Source organism: Varanus komodoensis, unplaced genomic scaffold (assembly GCF_004798865.1).
Source record: "Varanus komodoensis strain SLA01 unplaced genomic scaffold, ASM479886v1 scaffold2, whole genome shotgun sequence".
NCBI lineage: Eukaryota > Metazoa > Chordata > Lepidosauria > Squamata > Varanidae > Varanus > Varanus komodoensis.
In genome coordinates this window covers 32705864-32728643 of record NW_025335568.1, presented here as the reverse complement: position 1 = coordinate 32728643, position 22780 = coordinate 32705864, and the positions used below count along the sequence as shown (strand labels likewise).

Below are 22780 nucleotides of genomic sequence, written 5' to 3'. Positions count from 1 at the left end.
TGTATGTTGCTACAAAAAGACAGTTAAAACCACAAACTATAATAAGCATCAACATGTATACCTTGTCTTCTTTACCACTCTCAGCACACTATTTTACAGATTTATTCAAAAGTTAGTCCTACTATATTTAAGGAGGCATATCCATAGGTAAGTATGCATAGGTTACAAATGTGTGATTCAGTTCTGAGACTGGTGAAAAAGACACCAAACTCTAATAGGCAGATTTTCTTTCTTTGTAAGTTACAGGCTGCTAAACCCAGCATACCAAAGATAAACATTTGATACAGGAAACCCAATGACTCTGTTCTGCACATGGCTGACTATCTTTTGTTTATAACATTCTACCCAAACAGCAGTCTGTAAGAAGGTGTCTAGCATAAATTAGATTCAATATTGAAGCAATTAATGGAATAAGCAGAAATGTTTACAGATTTATATCTGACTAAAAGTATTTTGATTTTTCACACAGTGTTATTTAAGAGCAGTCCATCTTGTAGTGGAAGCTGAGGAGAGCCCTAGCGTGAAACCCACAGGAAGCGGCAAGAGAGAAAGTCCATCAAAGAAAAGCTGAAAATTATTCAGCTGTAACCAATGACAGCTGCAGTTGCAATACATTAGTTAGTCTATAAGGTACCACAGGACTCTGCCTGCAATCCTATGTGCAGTTTTCATGGGGATTATTGCCAAGAATACTTATGACCGGAGTTCTGACTTGCTCACTTGAAGGAACTAACTTGATTGTTCCCTTGGAAGCTATTCAAAATTTCTTATATGACAAAACCTGAAGCACAGGAAGAATTAAATGACATGAAAATAAATGCAAGAAGAAAAGAGAATAAGGGAAATGTAATATTTTGCTTGACAGATCCTGATCACAATTTGAACGTATATCATAAAAATGAAATTTCATCTGTGTCAGACTAATCATAAGCAAATGCAAATAATAAAAATAACCCTAACATTCCAACTAAAAAATCATTTTTTCCTAGAATACTTTGTCCCAAAGAGATACGCTTCAGAATACGTGGAATCTATTTTGTGCAATACTTTACAGACTCCAGGCTTCACTTAAATTTTATTCTAAAACTTAAGATAAATCCCACCCCTCTCAAATAAGATCAGCGATGTAAAATGGAAGTGATCTAAAATTATAGGACAGTTCCTCTTTGAAAAGTACATTACACATTAGGTTCTGTTAGCTGCTCTGTTTCTCTCTAAAGAGAACTGCTTTTTCAGTACTGGATGATGTATGGGATCCCTACTCCTAACATGCCCACTAATATATTACTTTTATTTTCATTCCTGTAAGAGAAATGGTTGCTCTCTGTCATTTCACACCAATGGCATTGTACATTTTTAAAAAGCAAGCACTGTATAACATTTCACATTCCATAATAAGGAGCACTTACCGAAGATTCACTGTCTCTGACAAGGAAGTCCCCTTCCACTCCCCTTTCATTCAGAGCACATTCTGCCTGATGCCGAGTAACATTCCCATAATACCATTCTCTTCCTGCAAACCGTCCTGTAGAAGAGGGTCCTGTGTAGCTTATTGGAGGTGGATGGGAAGTGTTAATATTAGGCCCGTCACTTAAGATTACTACATAGTTTTTGGGAACAAGACCAATTTGCCCTCGAGAATTTTTACATTTCCACCATTCTGGGTCATTTTCAGGTTTCTCTATGACTTCCATGGTTTCTCCTTTCTCAAAGTTGAGCTCTTCTTCTGTGACAGAACTGAATGGATACAAGGTCTGAACAATGTGAAGTACTTTCATGGCCTGACCATTACTCATGGATGCTCCCTTCCTCAAACTTAGAAAACTCGGTGAATCAGCAGTTGCCTCTTCAACTTCCTCCACTACATAGTTTGAAGGAAACCAGCCAATTTGTCCATTGTAGCTCCCTCTCCACCAGCCATCACTGCATTTTTCCATAACAATGACTCGAGATCCTTTTACAAGAGACAGTTCATCTTCCCTCTCTGCCACATAGGCAAATTTAACATATGCTGGGATGTTCAAATCATAAATCCGATCAGCACTGCTACCATTGGATGGGTACTCTGCATCAGTGCTAGGGGTTGGTGAGGCATCTCTGGCACTTGTCTTCCGCTTCGTTTTACCCAAACCTGTAAGATGAAAATAATAATAGGACTTTCAAATAAGCTTTCAATAAATTTAGTTTGCTAAATTAACACAGAACAGAAAAAATTCCCAACTTTTCCTTAGATCTGACAACAGAAAATATCGGATACAGAAGACTGGAGTTATAGCTCTAGAAAAAGTGTCAGAGGGAGAAAAAATGCTAACATTTTAATGTTTTGAAAAGTGTCCTTTTATCTCAAAAGGACAGCTACCAAATGAAGCTCTGATGTGCCCTATCAGTACATTTCTTTCCTTTCAATGTATTTCTTTACTAAGCCACTAGAGACTTAACAGAACTATAGAAAGGATGGAAAAAGGAACACTATTTTTATAACCAGCCATGCCTTAGGCTGCAGTGTGAGAATGACATCTCTTAAAATGTAACCAGCCAGTTTTCCTTTAATTTTAGCTACAACAAATAAGTCAAGAAATAAAACAAGTTAGAGAATGTACAGTTAGTGTTTTACGAATCTGGCTTCCTTTTGCCATTCATTTTGGTTCCATGGCAATATAAAGTAATAAAAATAATTTCCAATAGAAACTGTTGTAAACACAAGCTCTTTTTGTGCATTTTACTAGGATAATTTGACACTAAAGATGTACCCATAAGGACATAGATTCACAGAAACTTAGAGATGTGATAGTTTATAACTAAGCTGCATGCTGTATGCTATAAGTATTACTTAGGGTCATACCTTTGAATAAAAATGACCAAGGTTAAAAGACTGATTTTTTCCAGTAGTGCTGGAAGAATATCCATCCTGAAACCCCAGAGAGTCATAGCCAGTGCTGACAATACTAAGTTAGGGTGAACAGAGACTGGTCCTGGATTGGGAGTAGGGAGAATCAGGTTCTACTGCCTACTTGGCCATGCAGCTTACTGGGTGACTTTGGTCTAATCCCTGACTCTCAACCTAACCTACCCCACAGAGTTGCTGTGACAATGAAAACAAAGGAGACAAATAAGCTGCTTTTTGGTCTTTGGAGAAAAGTGAGATATAAAGGTAACAAACAAAGCTAGGTCAACCAGTGATCCTGCTTGAAATAAGGAAGGAATCCTACATTTGTACAGTTCTGCACAGGGACAGCTGGAACCTTTCATACCTGAGAACCTTTCACTTCGTTCCTGGGAGTGCTGCAATATTCTGTAAAAGTCTACTTTAAAAACCAACAACAGAACCCCAAATGTATACCAAATATCAACCATTTCACAGAACATTATTCATTCCAAATATTACTAAAGATCCAAGATATGAACAATGTGTTAGCTCCCTGTCACAAATATGCTATATTTCTTAGTTCTGTACCACTGAAAGTTGTACCTAATGATACTTCAGTTATATTCCAGGCTCAAACCTGCAGGGCATAAAGCAAAGCCTAAGTGTATTTTGCTGTTTCAAGTGTAGAAAATATGCTCCAAAAAACAAAACAAATCAAAAGCATTCACCCCTTATTTTAAATGGAATAGCAAACAACTGAAGTTTTGCTCAACGTTGTAATAGAGAATTGATGGTATTTTGGCTAACGTAAGAGAAAACCATTCTGATGTGGACAGACAGTAAACAGTAAATAATCATAAAAAACCACTGAACCAAAAATAAAGTAAAATGCAGCAGCATTAAAAAAACACATCCTCTTCTAAACAGTGCTCTCTCACACATACCAATTTAGTATGATTACATCAGGGTTTAATTACACACCAAACAGTTCAACTTAAATGCTTGTCTAGAGCTGCTCCACGTACCTGTTGCATTCTGGCAGAAAATTCACCTAAATGACATAAATACCTATCCGCTAAACAAAACGGAAGTTGAAACAGCAGCAGCAAAAGGGAAGGGGCATATGGTTGTGCTGGTTAAACCAATCCAGGCAGGTCCAAGTGCCTTTATTTGCCTTTTTCTCATATCTGTGTACTTCTCTAAATAATTGGAACTCCAGGTTTTCCTAGCCTAGATGTCACTGGCAGCGCACAATGGCAAAGTGACAGAAAAGAAAGTTACTGTGCACAGAGAAACAGCCCTTATAGTCTATGTAAAACTGAAGGCTCCAGCAGACACTGATGATGGTTGGATCACTGATGCAAAATGCCTGTCCCGCACGGAACAATGTTTGTGGCCAAGCATATTGTGCACCGCCCCAGGAACAGACACGTTAACTGATGCAATATTATTAGCAAAGACTGTATAGAAACTGGACAGGAACAGAGATTGGAGGTTCATGACTTATTACTTCCTCAATCAACTGTGATGACTAAGTCAGTTCCCATTTGGGCAGACACCTCTGTGGAACTTAAGATTTCGAAACAATTAAAGCAAGGCTTTCTTTCTCCTTTCTCCTTACAGGACTCTATTAAAAAGTGTAATCAGTCATCCTAAAGAACAAATGCCATGAACAAGGCTACAAACACCCACACTTGTGCGCGCACACAAAGGATGGGAGAAAGTGATAGGTTAGTCAATGAGTGGGCCAATATTAATTCAAGAATATATTCTTAAAAATTGTTCTGTGGTATTAGAGGGTTACTTAGAAGCAATCATCATGGCAAGTCAAGTGTCAACAACAAGCAGGCATTTGGGCTACAACGACCTCAGTATGATTCTTACCAGCTACGTACTGTCATGGTAAGTGCTGAATACCATACCATGTAGATTTCAAGATTATTTATTTAATCACTGTGGGAATAAGAATATTTAATAAGAATGAACAGAAAGGATGATATCTAAGGAGTGAATCTTCTCAAGATTAAGATTAGACTACAATAAGATAGCAATTCAATTCAAGTATCTGGCAACCATAGCAATGGGATAGCATACAGCCAAATGATGTCTCAAATTGGTCATTAACCAAGGGTTAAGTCCTCCTGCTAAAAAATTATAAACTTCAAACACCCTCCTAGCAGCACATACAGGCTGGCAATATGAATGCAACCCAGGCAAAGCACTGTGGACAAAATCTGTACTTTTTATTTCTTAAATTCTGGCAACAGATAAGCGATAACTGATTCTGTAGACTTATATGCTATTTGCTAATTACAGTCTGCAAAGCTGTGAAAGCATGTTTATACATAGGCAGCCTGACATCACCAATCCTTCATGTTTGTAGGTTCTACTGATAAGTTACCTCAGCATTTTAAACTCTCTGTATTCTCCGGGTGGACCAACAGAAATACTGAGAGTGGTAGTTCTCACGATATTGTGCACATCCCACAAAAAATTAATTGTGCACTCTATTCCACACTATATACCACTACACACATGAGAATAACTAAGTGGAACTTGTGTAACTTAGCCAAAGCAAGCACTTATATAGCCATAATCAGTAGTGCCATTTTTATTTTGAAACCAATTCAAAAGCATATATGGAAGAGCCCAACTTCACTAAATGTAATTTATTACTTTATATTTAAAAAAATGAAACTGATGAAAGGAAGCCATGGAAGTCACAGAAGACACATAGCCATCTAACATAAAAGTTGGATTATGAAGAACCCTAAAGTGCAAACACCTTGCATCAGGATGAATGCAACCCCTTCCAGAATAAGTAGGACATAAGTTCCGAGAATCTGGAGATCATCTGCAGAACTTCCATTTTATTGAAATAGAGAGTTGGTTTACTGGCAATTTATTACCAAGCTCTGGCACTGGTTTTGCACTTCTACTACCTCATCTAATTCAGATGCAAAGGCAACTCTGTGTTAAAATTACTATAGTAGGTTGTATGGGGACTGCTTTGAAAATGGAGTGGAAACTGCAGCTCTTGTTGCAGGACTGAAAGCAGGAGCCAAGACACATGATCATTCCAGTCATTTTTTTTAGCTGCACCAGTTCCCAATCTGTTTCTGAGCGCAAGTCAAAATACTCAACTTTCCTCCCAATCTGGGGCCAGGTGATCCCCCACATATATCAACCTAAAGACTCAGATCCTCTTCAAGCAAATCCCAAATAGCCTCCAGGGAGAGGCAGTTCAGCTTCTGAGTAAACATGCATAAGATTGCACTCACCACACTTTTCCAGTAGTTGAAGTGCAGAAAAGCATTTCTATGCCCTACAGAACAAGAGATGTTCATGATATTTAAAAGAGAGCAGCCAGTGGGGGAGAACAGTTGGAAACCCTGAGTATTTGAGACCAGTGTTACCCTACACTCCTCCCCAGCCTTATCTGCATCAGTGAGACTTATCAGATGTGCCCTGAACTCTTGCAAGCAACACTCCCTCCACCTCCGGATTGTCCCACAGAGCAAACGCTTGTGGGAATTGAATATGTGCCACAGGAGTAGGGCTGGTGCATATTCCCAGTTGCCACCCATCACACTTGCTAGAAAGCAGCACCATGCTTGCTAAAGTGAACAGGTTTTCTGAAGCCTATTTATTAAATTCCATAGGAAAAAAGGTAAAATTGGGCTACAATACAGCAAGCTGGAAGGCGGTTGGGAGAGAGATGCTAAAGAACTGGAATTACCATTTTATTTTTCATACCCTAAATGTTCACACCTCAAAACTTAAGCCTACTGCAAGTGGTAGCAAAACATCAAGATGCAGCACAGATCTCACAAACCAGGGGTGGGGAATTTGAATGGCACTTTGGTTGCTGCAGTCATTACTGCACTTATTAGCTGACAGAATTTCAACAGATACTTTATGCAGAGTTTGGAGGCTTATTGAATATTCACCCACAGGCCAAATATCTTGGTAAGAACAACAAAGCAATGGGTAAAAAACAAATCCAAAGGCTTACAAAAGCATACTTGCTTTAAGGTACAATTTCACTGAAGTTCTTGGGGCTACATTCCACTGGAGAACACAGGCAAAATTAAAATAGAGTCAAAACAACCATTTTCAAAACTACAAGTGTCCTGTTGCTTAAAGCTCTTCTTGACCGTAACTAAGCATTAGCAGACACAGCATTTCCACCTTTTAGAATGGGGGGAAAACTGAACAAAAACCAGGAAAACTACCGAATGATCAAGTGGTAGAATGAAGTTTAGAGAATCCTGAAAGGCCATATTAGGAACCTAATCCTGTGACACACAGGGAAGACATAAGGCCCAACATACCACTGCGTCAAGGGCCCATGGTGTTCCTGCACCCAGCCCCCACAACACCAGTGACTCTTAGACAGTCAGTTTTTCCCTCCACCGTTTCCATACCTTCTCCTTAAACGTAGGGATTTTGCTAGATTTGTTAACAGTTCAGAACCATTGCCTTAGGCCTGCTTGTACTGTTGGGCTGAATTCATTATATTACTTAAAACAAGTTAAGCAAAACAGGATTTAAACTGCTGAATGAGGAACCGTAACTTCCAGAAATGTTTGCACTGTCTGCATTGTCTCTATGTATGATGTGCTTAATCATCATACTCTTTTCTCTGCAGAAGTATCACTCGATCATTCTGTTGCTAGATGGAGAAGGAAGGTGACAAAACAAACAGTCCACTAAACTGAGGAAAAAAAGCGGACACCGCAACTGAATGACATTTTTATAAATCAGGCAGGCTTTTGGTCAGATCACAAAGCAAATATACTTTTATGATTATTTTTATTATTTATTTTTATGAAGGAGATTATCATTTTATGTCGATCTATATTATTTACAGAATGCCTATCAAACTTCATGCTGGCTCTCGCTCAGTGATGTCTGCCAAGGTATCTATAAATAAATACCATTTGAGAGCCATATCAAAAGATTCCAAATATTATAATGTGGCAGGCTTTATTAAATTCCTGCATACCATTTGACAGATTTCTGGGCAAATAAGGTAGTTTTTAATAAATAAATGGCAGTCATAGGTTTGCAAATATTTTATTAGTGAATTTAATGCAACATCACCTGTGTAGGATAGGGACCCCAGCTCCTTGGAACAGATACTAGCAACTTAAGCTTCACTGAAACTTAATATGGATTAGTTCTGTCTAAATACGCACAGAATTTATTTCAAAGATTTATATCCCAGCTTTCCATCAAGATAATGATCCAGAACAAGTAGTAGTAATACATTATATCAAAGCAGAGCCAATAAAACACACAAACAAAACCAGATCTAGCAACCAAAACACCAAGTAAGTGAAACACAGAAACTAGCACCAATCAGACGTTACCAAAGAGCTGGACAAATTAAAGAAGTGTTCCAATAGCACGTAAAATACAAGTGAAGGCAACTGATGAATATTCTAGGGAAACACTCTACAGCGTGGGTACTGTCACAGAAGAGTCCCTATACCCACCACAGTGCTTACTTTCAAAGGCTACCTACATTTCTAATTAGGAAAGGTCATTTCTCCATAGATCAATACATTCTCACCAGAACCAGAACAGTGAACCAAACTGAGGAGGTGAAAAATGGCAGCAGTGCTGGTGGGGTAATACAGGCTCAGATCCTTTTCTAAGTTGCATGAACTGAAGCTTTCAATATACATAAGTAGAAAGGCATAATTAGGACAGGGAATCTCAGAAGCAAAAAAAAAATGCAAGAATATGAATAACAAAATAAAGTGAGACAAGAAAAAAGGATGGCAGCATAAAATGAGAAAGAGCCCAATTATCAGCCTGATGGATAGGCACTGTGGTAGGAGTCCTCTTCAACAAACACGTCAGTCAGGGACATCAAAGATCTCTCTCTCTCTCTGTAGAGTCCTCTTCACCAAACATGTCAGTCAGGGACATCAAAGATCTCTCTCTCTCTCTCTCTCTCTCTCTCTCTCTCTCTCTCTCTCTCTCTCTCTCTCCCCCCCCCCCCCCCCCTCTCTCTCTCTCACGCGCGTGCATGCGCGCGCGAACGAAAGAAACTAGTAGCAAATTTGTGGCACTTCAAACAAGAAATCAAAGAAGACAGAAACCCAGAAAATGAAATCTGATGATTCCTGACTAATTAACACATCACTGGCTACTTGTCCATATGGCTCAAAGCTAATCTTGATGTGAAATTTATCACCCAGGTTGGTCTTTTGTTGCCTTTTTCTAAAGCAACAATCTAAAATGGGGGAAGGGAACATAACCGCGCAGGCACACAGCAGATGTAGGAAAAGCTGGTTGTTGTCAACAGCACAGAGGGGCCAAAGGATGACAGGCCCCGATTTGGCATGCCACTTCTCTATTCTCCACTTCTCAAGAGCCTCTTTTGGCTCTTAGCGGAGCCGCAGAGGCTGGGAGAGAGGGCTGAGTGGCCAGGGGACTGGCGAAGGCAAGGGAGGAGCTGGGCAGGGGAGCAGGGGGGCAGGAGCAGTGGAGAGGAAGGGGGCGGGGCCAGAGAGGCCCAGGAGGAAGCAGAGGGGCGGAGCCAGCGGCCTGTGAGGCTTATAAGGCTGCCCACACTCAGCCTTTGGTGGCGCCAACAGCGACACGACAAGGGCGTCGTTCCTTGTCTGCTTCCCTTAGCTGAGGCCCGGGCTGGCCAGGGACACCCTTCCTTGGGGGCAGTTTTTGATTAATTTTTTTTAAAAATTTTGTACATGTGTGTTTGTGTGCGTTTGTCTGGGAGAACTGGGTGAGTGAAGAGTACTGTAGGACAGACAGGGCGGGGGAAGGAGGTAGGGCCTCTGAGGGGTTCCCAATGTCAAGCCAAGAGATGGCCTTGGTAGGAATCACAGGTGTTGCTGTCCTCTATGACAGCTGTGACATGTTCTCCCTTCTCCCTCAGGAGAGGCAGGGATACACTTGCCCTCCTAGAGGAGGTGGTGAGGTGTCTGAGGGCCGAGAGAGCTCTCCAGACCCCCCAGGAACAGTCCTCCTCAGACAGAGGGTTGAGGGAGGGGCCACGGGAGGAACAGCTGGGGAGACATGGAGGCATGTCACCTGCAGGAGGAGGAGGAGGCCAGCACGGCCTCCTTCTTCTCCTGGCACCAATCTGGAGCTGGGAAACAGGCTGTCTCCGCTTGGGGAGGCTGGGGCTGATGAGGACTTGGGGGACTGACAGTAACCCCAGCCTGGGGCTGCTGCAGGAGAGGCTAGGGCCAGGCCATGGCCGCCAACCACCACCAGAAAGAGACAGCAGCTGGTGATCATCATAGGAGACTCCCTGCTGAGGGGCACAGAGATGGCGGTGTGCTTCCCTGACCTTGAGGCAAGAGAGGTCTGGCATGTGAAGGATAGAGTGCCTTGTTCACTCTGGGGTCACCAGCCACTGGATCTGGTGATCCATGTGAGGACGAATGACAGAACCAGGCAGGGTGTGGGCGGGATCACCAGGGACTTCAAGGCCTTGGGAAAGAAACTCAGAGACCTAAAGGTCCAAGTTGCCTTTTCTTCTATCTTACCAGCTAGTGGGACCGCTTAATAAGAAGGAAGGGGATCCAGTGACTGATGAGAGGGAACAGGCAGATGCTAAATGACTATTTTGCTTCTGTGTTCTTTCCAAAGCAGGATGGGGAAGATACGCATGGGAGATTAGATGAGGCTGGGAACTTAGGGGCACAGATTAGAGTCGTCCCCCCAGAAGTGGAGGAGCTCCTCAGGGCACTGGACATTACAAAGGAGCCAAGCCCTGATGGGTTACACCCGAGAGTACTTGGAAAGTTGGCAGGGGTTCTCTCACGCCCACTGGCCTCCATTTTTGAGGCCTCATGGAGAACGGGTGAAGTTCCAGAGGACTGGAGGGTGGCGTCAGTGGTTCCAATTTTCAAAAAGGGTAGTAGAAGGGACCTGGGGAATTACAGACCTGTTAGCCTTATGTTCATTGTAGGAAAAACAATGGAAAGGCTAATAATAGCAAGACATCTAGTGATGCTAGATAGGGAAGGGAGTCTGAAGGCCACACAACATAGCTTCTGCAAAAACAGGTCCTGCAAGACAATCCTTGTGGAATTTTATGACAAGGTTTCAAGGTGGCTAGATGGAGGGGATGCAGTGGATGTGGTTTACCTGAATTTCAGCAAGGCCTTTGACAAAGGGCCTCATGATATCCCGGTTGAGAAATTAAAGCGTTTTGAGATAGACCAATGCACTGTCTGATGGATTAGGGTATGGCTGACTCACTGAAAGCAGAGGGTAACCATTAGTGGGGAATGATCAGGATGGCAGCCAGTGACAAGCGGAGTCCCCCAGGCGAGATGGAGGGAACTGGGTCTTTTCAGCCTTTTCAGAAGAGGAGTCTCCAAAGGGATCTGTTGGTGACATACAGTCATGTGAGGGGGTGTCACACAGAGTTGGGTAGAGACCTGTTCTCCCCTGCAGAGGAGGGCAGGATGTGCTCCAACAGAGCAAATCTCAGGGAAGCAAGGTTCAATTTGGATGCCAGGAAGTACTTCCTGACAGTTAGGAGCCCGAGGGTATGGAATGGGCTTTCACGGGAGGTAGTTGAGGCCCCATTGGTGAGGGTGTTCAAGGATAGGCTAGGCATGCATGTGGTAGGCATGCTGTGAGAGTTGCTGGCTAGAGCTGGGGGTCAGATGGCCCAGGAGACCTCTTCTGACTCGCTCTGTTTCTATATCAATTATTTTAAAACTATCATTTAAAATCCAGGCATGAAGACCATTTAGAACTAGAAAATCCAGACATGAAGAACCATTTAGAACTATTTAAAATCCAGACATGAAGACCAGTTAGAACTAAGCCTAAAAAGTGCCCAGTGGGTGAACAGTTATGGCAAAACAGAAACCCTTATACAAAAGGTTTATGTGAAGAAACAGAGTAAAGTCCCTCCAGAAAACCCAGCCAGCATTTAAATAAATGCTTCATTTCCTTTGGTGGCAAAATGGGGAGGACTGACATCTAAAGCATCCTGATTGCTAACCAACCATGTAGCTTTGAAAAAGGAAATTGCTGGCAGTTTCTCACAAACTTTCAAAATAAACAGGAAGTTAAGTGAAAAAAAAGCATCAAGCAATAGTGCGCAAACATGCAATGCATTTCACTTCAAACAAATGGAAATCAGAACAAGCAGTCTGAATATTTTTGCTACTAACTCCTGCAAGATTTGGACTAGAAATACTGCATTAGCGCAATGATGCATAAAGAATTGTAGAAAAGCAGGCAAGGCTGCTATGAATGAAGCCCTCAAAGCAACAATCAGAAGCAAATTCTGAATAATATTTGTTTTGAACCTATTTCCTAAGTATTTCAGATCCTGTTAATTCTTGTGTGTCTTACTGCCATGTCATTTGGCAAAACCCACTGTCAGTATGATTGCAGATTGCTGAAGGCATCACTATTCAAGAAAAATGGTTGTGGCCTTTTTCTTTCAAATTCACACCTAACCATAGCTATTCAAGGCTAGAAATGCAGTCTGAGATAGGCTGCCATTGACTGAAGTCTGAAGCTAGTGACCTTCAAACTGGCCTCCCAACAGGGATTTTCTAACTGGGTAGATAGCTGTAGACACATAATACTGGCACTCTAAAGTGTACCCTGGCCTCCTCTAACCTTCCAGGCACAATTTACTTTGCCCAGTAAAACCTTTTGATCTACATGGCAAATGTACGTAAGACAGAAATTTTCTCCTTAATTCCTAAAAGGGAATTCTCTCCTCTGGTAGTGAAAACAATCTTCTGAATGTTCATTTTAAGACTGTTTTTCAGTTGTGGTGGGATTTTAAGTGTGTTAAAAAGGGACCTAGCATTCTTCCCTTTTCTCCAGCAGCCACCATTTTTATTATTATTTTTTTTAAAATCACTAGTCCTAATTATGTATCTCCCAGATCACCTACCATTTGGCCCTAAGTGACACAAACGTTACAGTTTTTGATGTATGATTAAAAGGTAATTTTTTGGGTTAAAAATTCAACTTATAGGAAGAGGCATGTTTGATAATTCGTTTAAAACAACAAAGCTGCTAGACTACCAGGGCTAGATGATGTATATACTCTCCCATTGTTATCCAGCAAAATTAAACCAATTTGCTGAAATTACTACTAGAAGGAAGGGGGAGAGAATGTTACCTGAGCTGGCATAAATCTTGTGCTATGTGCCATGAGTAATGGATATATGCCTCTTTCCATACATTTTTCTTTATCAATAATCTTAGGGCAAAATCAACTGTGACAAGAAACTTGGAATAACATCTTAGTTCTTATTTTGCAGAATCTGAAAAGAAGAACTTATGTCCATATATCATTATCCTGTTTTCTCACTCTGCCAATGACAACCAATTAGATAAAGTGGAAGTGAAGAAAAGACAGCAAGATGAAGCCATATATATATAGGCAGAACCTGATACAACCCCCAAGCTAGCAAGACCTAATACTAGAACACTGGGAAGCCAGCAGTTCCCCAAAGAAATCTGGAAAGGAGTTAACATGTCCCATTCCCGAATGAGTGTTTCTACTCATTTCTAGGATTTCCTAAGGCAGTGCTAATTCTTGATGTGCTGGCATGAATGCAATTGCAGTATTGGATTCTACTACACTAGAAAAATGTTTGAGTGTTGTTTCTGTGTTTCTTGTAACAATTTTTCTGTCCTGATTTTCCACAAGATTATTAATAGCAGGATATGCCTTTGAGGAATGTTGTCCATGGGTTTGCAATGGGTTAGACACAACTTCACGACTAGCAACAACAATAACAAGTGCCTTTTTTTAGGGATGTGGCGGTGCAGTGGGTTAAACCCCTGAGACACTGGGCTGGTTGATCGAAAAGTCAACAGTTTGAATCTACAGATGGGTGAGCTCCTGTGCTTTGTTCCCAGCTCCTGACAACCTTGCAGTTCGAAAGCATACAAATGCAAGTAGATAAAAAGGTACCACTTTGGTGGGAACGTAACAGCATTCCACATACTTGTGTTTAGTCATGCTGGCCACATGACCAAGGAAACTTTCTGTGGACAAACGCTGGCTCCCTCGGCTAGGAAACCGAGATGAGCATCGTCCCCAAGACTCAGACTTGATTGGAGTTTAATGTCATGGGGAAACCTTTATCTTTACACCATTTTTACCTTCAAAAGACTGAGTTGCTTTAAAAAGCTAGTTTAAGAACACAGACCAAATTGCTAATTTTAAAACAGTCGACAGATCACATCATGTATGCGATGATTTGCTCTCACATACAGATTCTGCTGATGTGAACTCCCATAAAATGTTCCCTAACATGCAAGCAAACATGTCAATATACATGCCACTTCTCTTAGGTTCACAGTTTTGTAAATCCACTCACTCATTTAAAGACAAAAAATAGACCTTTGGTAGGTAGTAAAAGTACTGAGCAATAATAAAACAAAGATTAAAATAGAGGTATAAACAGAGAAAGATGGAAACAGGGTGGGACACACAAACAAAAGTGCAAAAACATTTTTAGAAAGTGAAGAGGAGGAAAAAGTCATTACTGAGGCCGCAATTTTCCTCCTCAAAGAATAATGACACAGACAAAATGGCGATGTTGAGGATAATTAAGTAAGCTGTCTCGGGTTCCTTGTCAGGCAAAAGGAGGAACAAGCATCTAATAAATATTACAGTAATAATTCTTCTCCCAGCTGTAGGAATTGCTCAACTTCTTGACTATCAATTAAGCAGATCAGTTACAGTCAAAATAAGGCAAACACCTTAGGATAGGAAGTGCTAATAATAAAAGAATTCCTAGCAAATCAGACAGATAAATGAAATATATTTTATCTCTATCACCATAGTACATCACGTAATAAATCCAGCATGTCAGAAACAATAATTAGAAGCCAAAAGTTTGCAGAACGCACACTTTGGATCATACAGATCACTCTAGAAAAACATAGATGTTATACTGAAAAGGAAAAAAAAACAAGACAAAAGAGAACAAGAAACAACTTTTTAAAATTTTTGGGCCACTTAATGCCCCTGGAAATTATGGAAGTGGAAAGGATTCTTGCAAATCTTTATGAATACAAAACGAGGCACAAGCATTCCTATAGTGAACACAATTCAAAGTGCTGCTACTACCAATATGTATCAGAACTATTTAAAAAGTTTTGTAAGAAAAAATGGGGAGTATGCTCTGAACATCCTTATGAAAAACTGACAAGCAGGATAAAAAACAAAAAAAAACTTTTATTTCTATTTCCTATAAGGGGAAAAACAGTTCTTACAAATTTAAACACTCTTGTACTTAAATTATGCTTACCAAATTAACAGAAACAATGCCCACACTCCTTCCCATAGGCATTTATGACATACTTTATTTACAAAATTTAACACCAGATTCCAAATAAGTACTTACCCAATGTATCTTTCAGATTTTTAACCAAGGACCCCTTCTTCAAGCTGTTCTTTCTCTCAACATAATTCGACGGCACGTATCCTGTTTTGTTGGCTGCATTTCTTACCCTCCACCATGTTTTGGAATCATCCAGCAGCCAGAGGCGTTCATTCTTCTTTATGTCAAGTTCTTGGTCCTGTTGTGCAGTGTAATCCCACTTTGCTATAACAATAACTTCTTCTGTCATCTTTCATGGAGTCCCTCTGTCATAAAACAAATACATTCATTGAAAAACTGCACATGTTCCTTCATCATTCTTTAAACAGTAAGCCAGAAAATATAAAATGAGATTTAAACAGTAAGGACATAATGGCCAAATAGAGCAAATTTCATTTCACTTTTGATTCAGTATTAAACCACACTGGCTCCTAGAATGCATCCAGAGCGGTGTGATCTGCTGCCACTAATTCTGCGGCATAGTCTATGAGAGTCATGATCTTTTAACCTATTGTTCCTCTTCAAGAGGAGCTGTGTGTGTATCCAAAATCTTGTCACACATGAAAGAGGGAGCATTGCCACAAAGGCTCAGGACAAGCATTTTCGCATCTTCTGAACTTTTTTCACAGTTCTATCTCAGCTATTGGAGTTCTTGAATTAGCCCCCAAATACTTAACTGGCACAAGAAACAAAGTACAATGACTATTAGGTTCTATGTGCTTCTATTAATAATCTTTTCTTTTCTTTTAGCACAAGCACAATCCCTGCAATTATACATTCTAAAAACCTGGCTACTTCCTGATCCTTTCTCAAGGTTTATCATTACATCTCATGAAATTTACTGGACAAAGTGCATGGGTGTAGATGCTTAATGCTAAAATCATTTTGGAACGCAAGATGTGGGGGGCGGAAGAGAGACGGCCATTTTTATGAGGATGTGAAGATTTGAACTAAGACAATGAAGCACATAATAAAGGAAATCCAACAAAAACACAAAAATAGTTATAGTAGAGGCTCACGTGTTTTACTGGAATAAGCTTTAATTCAGTACATATACATGAATCAAATATTTTTCTGAAAGTCTGCTTAAATTAACATCTTATGCATGATTTAGTAAATTTGACTTATATCATGTGTATAGCTACTTATATCATGACAAACAAACAAAGCCACAACCCAGAAGTGCTCCAGCACTGTATCCTGACTCAGAATCATGGGGCGTAACTTTTGTTTATGATCATTTTTCATCTGAGAAAAAATGCATGATTGTACCAATGGAGAAGGTGATATTGTGCATCAGGAAATCCCCATACTATTAAAGTTACAACTGTTTTTCCCTCTTTAACACTTAACACATGAACACAAGATAAGAACCCTGCTACAATTTCTTTACTGACAAGCTAGAGTCCACCAGTAGAGGCTGAATTGAAAGACTTCTGCACTTTTCTTTTTGAAAGGGGGAGAAGCACTGAATAGAAAGTTTCCAGAACAGTGGAGCTGCATGCACAGCACTACAACCATTATGGGTTATAGAACCCATGGTGAGGTCGTGACATAAGTCATGGCCACTATGTAATTCCGCTCTCAGCAATGTGGTCCTAACCAAGCAAGAATGGAATGTGCAAAAGATAAATGACAAATAATGTATGAAAAACCACACTGAGATGTCTAAACCTAGTCAGGATTACCAGAAGAGTAGAGGAAGAGGACTCAAAAGTTCACAAAAGTGATAAAATGCTTTAGATTAGTCTGTGGCATACCCTCCTGGGCTCCGAAATGCTATAGCAGAAAGCAAAGAAGCAGACAGCCATGTTAGTTTGTTAGGGGAAAAAATCCCAAAATCCAGTCAAGTATGCCTTTCTTAGAGCTAACCAAATCATTCTTGAAGCGAAGAGAAAGAGTTTAACATCAGAAAATAATGTTCTAATCCCAACGATTGTACTTTGACTATGGGAAAAATTAACATGTTCTCTAACGGCTGGATTTATACTCTACAATGCAGTTTTGACAGACTCCAGCTGCAGCATCACCTAAAATTAATACCCAAGTTCTGTGAAGATTACCATACTGTGATCAACTTAGAAGCTTTGAGTGTAGCAATGAACTTTTGCTTTTGGGTAAGTGCATCGAGTTTGCTCTTCTATATACAACCAACAAAACTGCCTTCTCAATGAAAAACTAAATTGTGCAACCGTTAATAAACAGCTGTACTATGTCTGAATCAACTGTTCCAATATTCAGAACATTCTCTCTGTGAGTTATGGAAGGGCAAAGCACAATTTCTGGACACAGCCGACATACTGTAATTTCAAAATAGACAAAATACAGGTCAATAATACAATCTAGCCATGAGAAAATTACAACTGAGCCTGCTCTTGAGCCTTTTACTGTCAATACACATTTAGATTAATTCAACTTATTTCAAGCAGGGGAAGCTCAAATTCTCCATTATCAATAACTAGGGTGTGTGTATGAAAAGTTACCAGATCATCATTATCATTAGTCAAGTGCGCAGCCATCACAATGACTCTCACTCAACCAAAACATTCTCAGCAACAAAACAAGTTAAACTGCAAGCCATGAATCTAGAAGGAAAAAAATCTTAAAATGTAAATAAATGAGCTACACTCTACCTGGTTAGCAGGGACCTACAAATGTTAACCCAAGTAGCTGGCCACATTACCAGAACAGGAGGTCTTCTTTTCTGTATAAAGCCAACTTTTGGAAGTAATGACAAAATCAGTATGCAGTCTCCCTATGTGTGATGAGACCAGACAAAAGATCTGCAACCATGCTTGGAGCCAAACATACCTGAAGATAAACAAACATCAGATACAATACAGTGTAACAAGGCCCACTCATTTCAATTACTCTGCTTAACTAGGGTTAGCACTGATCCGACCCATTCTCTTCTACCTGTTTTTTAGCGGTCTTGATCCTTGCAAATGAGAGAAGCATAGAAACCAATGAGCTGCTCATGGTAATGTTGCAAGTAACAACACACTAAGTCTACAACAACTGACCAGGGAAGTTACAAGAATCAAGCTGAATGTTTCCAAATATTGCAAGTGGAATGTTCAGTTTTTGAAAAGTTAATCAAGTTATACCCTCTTAATACAAAAACCTCTATTTAAATTAACAGCACAGCTATTAGTTTATCAAACTACACCTTAGTTTCTACCATGGCCTAGTTCAGCAATACCACTAGCCCCTTAATAAAACTAGCCTTAGAAGCAGATGTTTCCATGGCAAAAATATGACCCTGCCTGGAATAAATTTCCCCTCTATTCTTCATCATTTTTATCCAGGTTGTCAGCTCCTCATATTGGCTAGGGTAAAGCTCAAAGGGGTTTCTCTAAAATCACTCTGTGCTAGAAGAGGCTGTAGCATGGAAGTAGCTCAGAGGTCCATTTGCTGACTTGTACAAGGCTAAATCAACATCAATTAAATCCCATGTGGCAAAGATATGTTCCCTCTTTTCAAAGCTACCCCTAAAATTCTCTCCTTTGGTACATGCATCATTGTGAAATATAATCCCTTGATCTCAAAGCATTTAACTTCTCAGTGGAGAGAAGAGAAAGGAAAAACACCTATATACTTTGCATTTGCACAGTGAACCTGAAATACATTGCAAATATTTAGTATATAGTTATTCACTACAGTTAACATGAAATAGCTTTTATATTTGCAATAACTCATGCCAGTTTATTTCTCTAAAGTATTCTCTCTAAAATAAATTACGTATTTCTTGTAAATATGTAAGGAAAGGTCCTTTTTTCTAATTACAACAGATAAAAGTTGATTGGGATTCTGTCTTTCCCCATCTTCATTTACCATAATTTATCACTGCTGGATATCTTTCTGTTTTTCAAAAATATGCTAGGCATTTTACTGCAATGTAATCAGAAGAGTCATTTAATATCCTACCTTGTTGTTTGCACCGTTTCTCAGAAATGCACGTGTTGGGTACTTGTTTTTAACAATGTTCTTAATGAAAACTTTAAGTAACACCTGCTTTTCTATCCAAGTGTGCAATGTATCTGATAAAAGTCAATATCTAGCCACTCCAAAGAACTTATATATCCTTTGTTTAACAGATCCGCTTACAGGAAACCTCAAGTTGGTTTACTCTTGTGGCAAAAATGCAAGCGTTTCCCTCACACAAGCAAAGACTGTTGCATGCACCACTAATGGCACAGAAGCTGTACATACACATTTCCTTTTTTTAAAAAAGGCATTACTAATGTATTCAATATGTCATTCTACAGAACTGGATGCAATAATTATTTCTAGCTTTTTCTGCTACAAAGTGCAACAATAATGACATCTGAAAGCAGTGTTTTGTTAGTGTTTTGTCCTATTTCAATCAGGAAGAAAACCATCCTTGAAATGTTTAACATACCTCACACATGCTTAAATTAGCAGCTCTTTCCTTGGCCCGAAAATGTGGTTTCAGTCCATAAATTACAAAACAGCGGTGAGTAATTCAAACTAATCAGTATACTGAAAAATGTATGTGCTAGAGGCTAAAGAAAAAAATTACATGTATGTCACTGAGATTTCAGAACTAAATATTTTAGAACAGGTGACATCTTCCCTGAAAAAGAAAGAAAGAAAGAAACAAACAAACACACGTAGAGTCCTATTAAGATCCAGAACAGTGATGCACTTTTTAGCATCAAGTTCATCTGCAAAAGCAACTCACTGCCCCAATACATCATTCGATTGCTTGTTCTGAACACTGACTGAATACCAGTCAAGTTTAAACTGCAATCCAAGCTATGAGTTTAGTCTAAAAACTAAATAGTTTTTAAGTTTAATCGCTGTTTGTTTTGTGATTTATTGTTTTGTTCTGTTTTATTTATTGCAATTGTTGTTTTAATTGTCTTTTTAAATATTGTAAGCAGACTTGAGATCTTGTACAATAGGATGGCATACAAAAGTTTTTAATAAATAAATAAGTGCCCCTCGATGATGTAATAATTTTAATACATTATAATAAAATACCCCAACTTTTGAGTACAGTGTTCTCTAAAAGTCCTGTAGAATAATTTATTTTTCTACTGCCTTTGGGGGGAAATTTTAAAAAGTGATTTGTAATTTCCAGTGCCTATTCACTACTTTTTGCATCAGTGCCTACCTTTTGAGCCTTTTCTCCTCTTGCCCTTCAACTCCTTATCTTATGCCACTACTCATCATCTTCTCTATCTCAGGAATTTTCTCCAACACAACATGAAACAGGCTTCCTGAAGCTGATGTCCTCCAGTTGCTTTGGACTGCAGTTCCCAATGTTCCTAACCATTAGCCATGCTGGCTAGAACTGATGGGAAATAAAGTCCAAAATATCTGGAAGGCAACAGGTTGAGAAAGGCTGTGATGAACCATGTTCAAATTTAACAGAATAAAAGCTACACAGCTACACAGAATAAAAGCTGCACAGACCAATTTCCATATTCGTTCAGGTTCTAACACTGAACAATTAGTAGTTACAATAATACAGATTTCATGGTGACAAAGTGTTCCAAAGTTGCACACAGTTGCATTCCCTGCTGCAAAAAAATGTGTCAGTATTTCACAAATGGAGATACTGCACTAAAACTGCTTGCAAGTGACTAGTGAAGTTCTAAACCAGCCTGTTTCCCTGAAAAGAAGACCTAACCAGAAAATAAGCCCAAGCATGATTTTTCAGGATGCTTGTAATATAAGCCCTACCCCAAAAATAAGCCCCAGTTAAGACTGTCAGACAGACGGACAGTGAAACACAGTAGTACGTCTGTTGTAACACACGATAAACATATTGAATTCTAAAATAATAATGTTAATATATAAACAAATATAAATAAATATTGACATTAATACTTAAAATAAATGATAATATACATTATAATTAAGTATTTGGACGAGAGGTAAACGTCTATGTAAACAGATGAATGCCAGACTTCTTGCCAAATGACCAGAGCAGACATAACACACGAATATGTCGATACATTGTGTGTTGTAATGGACGTACTTAATGCATGGATGCGAAACACAAGATGGGTGCAAAAAGAAAGAGCTATTCCGTCAAGTACAAGAAAGGACTCGTGGAGGACTCTAGGGGCAAGAATCTTATGGCTTTTGTAAGAAAAAATAAGACATCATCTGAAAATAAGCCCTAATGCATCTTTTGGAGGAAAAATTAATATAAGACCAGGTCTTATTTTCAGGGAAACACAGTTGTCTGTGGCTGCTATGCCTCTCTGAATAGAAGAATGCATTACCATCTGACAATTAACAACAGCATTCTCAAATTATCACAACTGAAGAAGAAATCACTGAAAAATATCAATTGCTACAACAAATGTCACTGCAAGCCCCTAATGCCCAGTTATGTTCCCAGGTAGAGTTTTATACAGCCAATCTCTATCTCAGGGGTCCCCAAACATTTCCAAAAGGGGACCAGTTGAAAGGTGGCAGTGGGCACGGGCCGGTGAGGCAGCGCTGGTGGCAGACAAGCGTGTGCAGCGAGACAGCAAGGTGCGTGTGTGGCGAGGTGGCAGGCGAGACAGTGGCAGTGGGCACACGTGCGGCAAGGCAGCAGCTTTCTCGCTTGGGGATCGTTTTCTCCGAGCGAGTCCAAAACCTCTGTGGCGGGCTGGATAAACGGGCATGATGGGCTGGATCTGGCCCACGGGCTGTAGTTTGAGGACCCATGCTCTATCTCTTCAAGGCAAACAATGAAGCACAATTTCCTTAACATTACATGAAGAAAACAGTGGGTTGTCTGAATTAGAAAAGATATGCTTATGTTAGAAATCTGTCACAGAAGTTAGACTCTTATGAAGATATCATAATATTAATTCCACTAGCACTAACATTTCACTCAAACTGGAACAAACAACAATGGAAACAAAACACGTTTATTATTTCTCTGCATTGATAAGAACTACAATTCTTTTTGATGATATTTATTGTAGAGAGGGGAAAGGAACTTTCACTAAATGACTCCTATTACCAAACCCAGAAAACTAGAACCAGGAAGTTCATTGTTGAAGCACTTGGTAGATGATTTCCACTGCAGCATGCAACCTTCTTTCAACAATTCCCCTTTCAATTGGTGTCCACTGTAGTTAAAGTACATATTTTAACATCTGTACTACTGCTTTTGTTTTATTTGGGGAGAGTGTGTTAGTTGGATGAAAATTATTTTTAAAGCCTTGTTAATTTTCTTGGATCATCTGATACCTCACATTCCCAAGAGTTCACTTGTGTATATGGATGCACAGAGAGGGAGGGGGAGAGAGAGAGAGATTTGGATTATGATGCAGTTAAGAGTTTATTGCTATATTTTTGCTCCCAGGGAATCTAGCCAAACTAGGCACTCGTTTTTGCATGGATACATTCCACCTACTTTTTACTGCAATCACCCTACAACAGCTAACATACTCAGTCCAACCTGGAATTCATATGTACATGGACTTTCTGATGAACTGGCTAATCTAATTCTGCAGCTGGGATCTGCAGAGGGGAAGCTTGGATTCACTGGAGGCCAGCACTGGATAAAGTATTG

The 22780-nt window shown here is 39.7% G+C and overlaps 1 protein-coding gene across 2 annotated transcripts in view; it reads right to left on the bottom strand.

The window, feature by feature from the left end:
- The window catches only part of NCK2 (NCK adaptor protein 2), an 81046-nt gene that overhangs the window by 14289 nt on the left and 43977 nt on the right, over positions 1 to 22780 (bottom strand). For both annotated transcript variants that reach the window (XM_044428658.1, XM_044428657.1), the window contains 2 exons: positions 15256 to 15497; positions 1410 to 2131 (listed from right to left, as the gene is read on the bottom strand). In XM_044428658.1, the coding sequence (XP_044284593.1) occupies positions 1410 to 2131; positions 15256 to 15481 (948 nt within the window). In that variant the 5' untranslated portion in view covers positions 15482 to 15497. The remainder of the gene's footprint in view (positions 1 to 1409; positions 2132 to 15255; positions 15498 to 22780) is intronic.